Source organism: Schistocerca gregaria, chromosome 1, assembly GCF_023897955.1.
Source record: "Schistocerca gregaria isolate iqSchGreg1 chromosome 1, iqSchGreg1.2, whole genome shotgun sequence".
In the NCBI taxonomy this organism is placed as follows: domain Eukaryota; kingdom Metazoa; phylum Arthropoda; class Insecta; order Orthoptera; family Acrididae; genus Schistocerca; species Schistocerca gregaria.
This window is the reverse complement of record NC_064920.1, coordinates 1,197,042,965-1,197,048,746: the sequence shown is the minus strand read 5'-3', so window position 1 is coordinate 1,197,048,746 and position 5,782 is coordinate 1,197,042,965. Positions and strand designations below refer to the sequence as shown.

Sequence of the window (5,782 nt, the reverse complement as noted above, 5' to 3'; positions counted from 1 at the left end):
ATTGATATACAACAGTGTTATAAAAATAAGTGTCCAAAAAAGCGGCCATTTAGATGCTACTACCTGGGAATACAGCAGAAGATGGCAGATGTTTCCTTTGGCTGTTCGCTATGCCCATATATAAATACGGCCTGACAGACAGCCCACCACACATTCTGTGTCAAAGTCGATGCAGCGAAGTCGTCCACATGCGGCATATGAGCTGGCGTCCCTCAGGGATTGGTGTTAGGCTAGTACTGTACAACCTGTACACCACCGACACACTGACTGCCCCACAGACACATACAGCTCAGCATGCCGATGGCACAGCATTCTTTGCCAGACGTGTACTCACCCACTGACTACAGAACATCCTAAACAAAACAGAAACATGTTCCAGGAAATGGTGAATCACTGTCAACTGTGAGAAGTCCCAAGCACTGATGCTTACACAGAGGAAAGGAAAACGTTGCCCAGCACATCGTCAGAGGGAAAACATCCCTTTTTAGACTACACAAACGCGAAATTCCCTGGAGAGGGACGGCTAAATACCTTGGTGTAACACTTGACCAACGACTGGTCTGGAGAGCACACATCGATGAACTCAAAAAGAGGCACCAGGTTAAATGAGTAATACCCCCAGGTAAATAGCAGTAGCAGCCTTGCAGCTACAACAGGAATAAGGTTCTACTGTACACTAGTGCGACCAATATTCGAATATATCTGTCCTGTGTGGGGATACGCAGCTAAGATACACATTGCGTGGCTGCAAAAAACACAAAACAGGACACTGTGACAGTCATTACATGTCCTCTCCCATGGCCGATACACACTAAATGGTTCTTTTGCTTCTGGCAACTTGTGCAATAGTACCTATTCCAGTTCAAATCTTCATACTGTGCACATTGCACACAACTTGTGACATACTGATTGATATCATTCTTCCTTTCCTTCACCAGTACTTCTCTGCCACACACTGATTTGTCAGCAACCCTCATATCCTGACAAGATGTGATCATACATTTCATGGAGTACTTATTGCTTCAGTTCTGCTGCACAACCATGCGTGGTCCTAATTTCATTTCTCTAAACAATAACTCGTCATGTCCGCCCAACTGTCGTTGCTCGCCAAACTGTCGTTGCTCGCCAAACTGTCGTTGCTCGCCAAACTGCCGTTGCTCGCCAAACTGCCGTTGCTCGCCAAACTGCCGTTGCTCGCCAAACTGCCGTTGCTCGCCAAACTGCCGTTGCTCGCCAAACTGCCGTTGCTCGCCAAACTGCCGTTGCTCGCCAAACTGCCGTTGCTCGCCAAACTGCCGTTGCTCGCCAAACTGCCGTTGCTCGCCAAACTGCCGTTGCTCGCCAAACTGCCGTTGCTCGCCAAACTGCCGTTGCTCGCCAAACTGCCGTTGCTCGCCAAACTGCCGTTGCTCGCCAAACTGCCGTTGCTCGCCAAACTGCCGTTGCTCGCCAAACTGCCGTTGCTCGCCAAACTGCCGTTGCTCGCCAAACTGCCGTTGCTCGCCAAACTGTCGTTGGTGCTCTGTGGTGTTCGCCATTCCACAAGGTCTTGATATACCACTTACTACTGCTATTCTCTTACTTAGCCCAGCCGCATTTTCCTGTTCCTTCTCTGGTTTGTGGATTATTTCCTACTCAGATTCACTGAGATTTAAATCCCGTACCGTTAGTCTACTGAATGGGTCTTTCAAACCTAGTGACCACTTCAAAGCAGCATGGTCTGTCACTATCTTGAACTTCCTTCCATACAGGTTACAAAGGAAGTATGTTACTCTGTATGCCAAACTAAGCATTTCTCTCTCTGTCATAGAATAATTCTTTTCCACTCCATTCAGCTGTCTTGATGCAAAGCAAATAGGTTGTTCGTAACCCCCAGCCTAATGGCTAAAAATGCACCTAAGAGCATAGTTCAACACATCACATGACAATATAAGCTCCTTCTGAAATCCTGAAAACACCAGTGCTGGGATCTACGCTAAAACCTTTAACTTGACAAACACTTCCTGACAATCCTTAAACCACATAAACGTAACACCCTTCCTCAACAACTGCCTAAGCAGTCGTCCAATATCCTCATATTCCTTCACAAACTTTCTATAACAATTTGTGAGACCCATGAAAAATTTAACTGCTTGGTTGCTCTTTGTTGTAGAAAATTTTAGATAAATCTAGGATCAGTTTTTACACCATCCTTACTAATCACATGGCCTAGATAGTTGACTACTTCTAGTGCAAAGTGACCTTTCTTGGTACTTAGTGTCATATGAGTGGCCCACAATCTCTTGAATACTTCCCTCAGTCGTTGCCTCTGCTTCTGCATATCTCTTGAAAAGATGATTATGTCATAAAGATGCAACAGACACTAACAATGTCTCAGTCGTGTTGGTACTCTGTCCAGTAATTGCTGTAATATTTCCACTTCAGTTTCACTCTGTCCTCTGTAGCAACTTCTAACTGATAATATCTACTCTTGAAGCCCAGTGTACTGGCATTGTTCAGATTACATAGACTTCTTCGTTACAATTCCTGGCCCCCAGGGTCTACTCTTTCTCCTCTTATACCATCACCCAGTTGTTAGTTAATAAATTCTTCCATAATTAGTTGCAGTGGTCACAGTATTCTGTATAATCTCAGATATACCAGTGCTTCATCTACATCTACACAGATACTCTGCAAATCACACTTAAGGGCCTGGCAGAGGATTCATTGAACCACCTTCACAATTCTCTATTATTCCAACCTCGTATAGTGCACGGATAGAATGAACACCTGTATCTTCTGTACGAGCCTCGATTTCCCTTAACATTTTCGTATTTGGAGGAGAAAGTTGGTGATTGGAATTTTATGAGAAGATTCCTCTGCAATGAAAAACGCCTCTCTCTCTCTCTCTCTCTCTCTCTCTCTCTCTCTCTCTCTCTCTCTCTCTCTCCCCCCTCCCCCCTTTTTTGCGATGTCCATCTCAAATCACTGTATCATTTCGGTGACACTCTCTCTCCCCTGGTTGCGATAATACAAAATGTGCTGCCCCTCTTCGACTTTTTCGATGTACTCTGTCAACCCTATTTGCTATGGACCACACACTGCATAGCAGTATTCTAAAAGAGGATGGACAAGCATAGTGTATGGGATCTCCTTAGTAGATGTGTTACATTTCCTAAGTGTCCTGTCAATAAAATGCAGTCTTAGGTGAGCCTTCCCCACAACATTTTCTGTGTGTTCCTTCCATTCCCTGTTGGAATCCCTTGTTTTACAAATGTAGCAGGCAAGGACCCCTGCAGGAAAAACAGATCTTGAAATTCTTCAAACAGGTCCTCCACCTGCGTTTGCTCTATTTCCCAAATGCTTTAGTTTTTCATGGAGTGCAGTCCTAGTAGTATCCTGTGCCCTCCTACATCTGCTGTGGAGCAATCTTCCTCATCTGGAATGTCCAATGTTGCCAGTAGCATTCCTTTCAACAACTTAACCTGATTGGAGCCAAAGTTATCTACAGTGATGATTATGGTCTTGCCTCCATCACTCTCTTTTATACTTACAATACTTTGTCTAGCCAAACATCATACTGCATTCAATACATCCAATTCCTCATTATCCTCCAGCTGTTCCAGTATACACAACATATCATGTGGTAAGTCAGACTCTACATTCACCCATAATGACTTTCTGGTGCCACTCAACATAGTTGTGTGAATTAAACGTCAAGTTTTAATTTCATTGCTTGCGGTCTAACTGGATTATCATGTATACTAAATGATCCTTGAAACAGCTTCCCCTAGCCAGAATGCCCACCAGCTCTACTATATGTGGTTAAAGGTCAATTATGGCATGTTGTTGATGTGGAAACATGTTAATGCCATGTGAGTATCTTCTACATATTAAAAGTATATACAAACACAATTTAATTCTGTTACAGATAAAATTTCCGTATAGCCTACATAAATTAAAATGAGTCTGTTTCTGTGATCTGTGTAGTGACCAGCAGTAAGTTTTATACTTCGCACCAATTGTGTATTGTGTTAAATGTTCAGTGCAGGCCATTTGCTGCCACCCAGGATTCAGCGTGGAAGAACTGTGTAAACAGTAGAATGTCATGTATGTGTAATAGTATGGTATGTGCTTAGTGGTATGTTTACTGTTGCACTAACCATTGAAATGTGGTGGGTAAAATAGAGGGAGGTGTAACTTCACAGGTAATTTTCGATGATGTGACAGACACCATCCATACTTAAGAAGTCAAGAGGCCATAATTTACTATTTAGCAGGACCTCTACATCTTGAAGGATTTTGGGATTGATGATAATCACTAAGTGACAGTAATGCATTGACTGTGCATGTTGGTTCTGATCACACTAAATCAACAATTAACTTGATCTGCACATACAAGAACATACTGACCATAGTTTCCAGTCTGCAAGTACACATTCTTCTTGTGTTCATTGAAAGAAATGTTTATACACGCTGTTCATTCAGCGGGACCATGAACTATGATTACAAATAAAAGTTGTGTGTTTTAACTGATTCAATTGTATACAGAAAAATTTCAAATGCAAAAACATAATAATATTCCTGAAATAACCATTTTCCTGTCATAAATAACACTAGAGCAGTTCAGAGGCGACCTGTACAGTAAGTTCCCATTACACGGTCTTTCGCCCCAACTTTTATAATCAGAATTAATTGATTGCCACAAAAGTGGAAAATAATCTCACCTCTTGCCACGCGGTTTTGTTAACATTATGTGTGGCACACAAACAGTTACTTCCGTGAAATCTAGGACGTTGTACAGTCCTCGCGAGTCCACTTCCTATATGCACCGAAAACATGCGTTTAGTTGCAGCCTGGCTGTGACGTCATCCGAGGCAACGTTTAAGCCGGTGTTTGACGCACACAGACTGACAGCTCGGTGTTAAGTGTCACCCCCCCCACTCCCACCCCTCCCGCTCTCTCTCTGCATGTTTAATTTTCTCACATTGATGAGATGTTTGCGGTGAAGCCTATTGTCGCTTGACATTTTCTTCTAAGTGATATGAATATTATGAATATGACTGTTTTTGCATGGGGCTAACTTTTAATGCAGATTTCACTACATGATGTTTAAGAATGATGGTTTTCTGGGCAATATCCAACACCACTTTAGATGTTTAATGTTGCTAGACAACCAGAGAGAAGGTACATTACTGAAATACGAATGTTTTAGGAGTTTAACTGGAGAACTTGAGGGAGTTTTGATAAGACCAAAGGTAAGAAAAGAGAGTGATTTGAGCTCAACAGGAAGTGTACATATGCAGTTGTTCTTGCATGCTACTCACACGCCAGAAGGCGGCTTGCAAAGTACCTGCGTAGAAGTAGCAGCAGAAGAGTGCGGGATAATTCTTCTGTTACTGGTAAATACACACACTGATTTGCAACAATAGTGAAGTCAAAACAACCAAGAATACAAATAACATTCCAAATGCACCAACTATTCACTACAAAATTCATTATTTGAGTACTACAAAGAGTTGACATCTCTTCTGACAGAAAATTAAGTACATAAAATTCATCAGTTGAAACCTAGAACTTTGTAAGTACACTTCACAAAATCTAAATGAAGTCAACACAGTGACTATAATAGTTTTGTATAGCTCAAAGGCCTGCTGCAAGTCTTTCAATTGGACTTCAGTGACTTGCTTGTAACAATGAACATCTATGCACCTATTTGACACAGTCATACTTATATTTCTCCATTAAAAGAAAAAGAAACACTTGCTTCTGCTTTAATAATAAAATTATTACTTACAAGAGA

The 5,782-nt window shown here is 42.0% G+C and overlaps 1 protein-coding gene across 1 annotated transcript; it reads left to right on the top strand.

Moving 5' to 3' along the window:
• The first annotated feature begins 1,082 nt into the window (after nt 1-1,082).
• LOC126298500 (uncharacterized) lies at nt 1,083-1,553 on the top strand. Its single transcript, XM_049989879.1, has one exon. The coding sequence runs from the start codon at nt 1,083-1,085 to the stop codon at nt 1,551-1,553; it is 471 nt and encodes a 156-aa protein (XP_049845836.1).
• Nucleotides 1,554-5,782: the final 4,229 nt, after the last annotated feature.

What these genes read in the sequence shown, in the direction of transcription:
- LOC126298500 (XM_049989879.1), top strand. Translation starts at nt 1,083, where the DNA reads ATGTCCGCCCAACTGTCGTTGCTCGCCAAACTGTCGTTGCTCGCCAAA.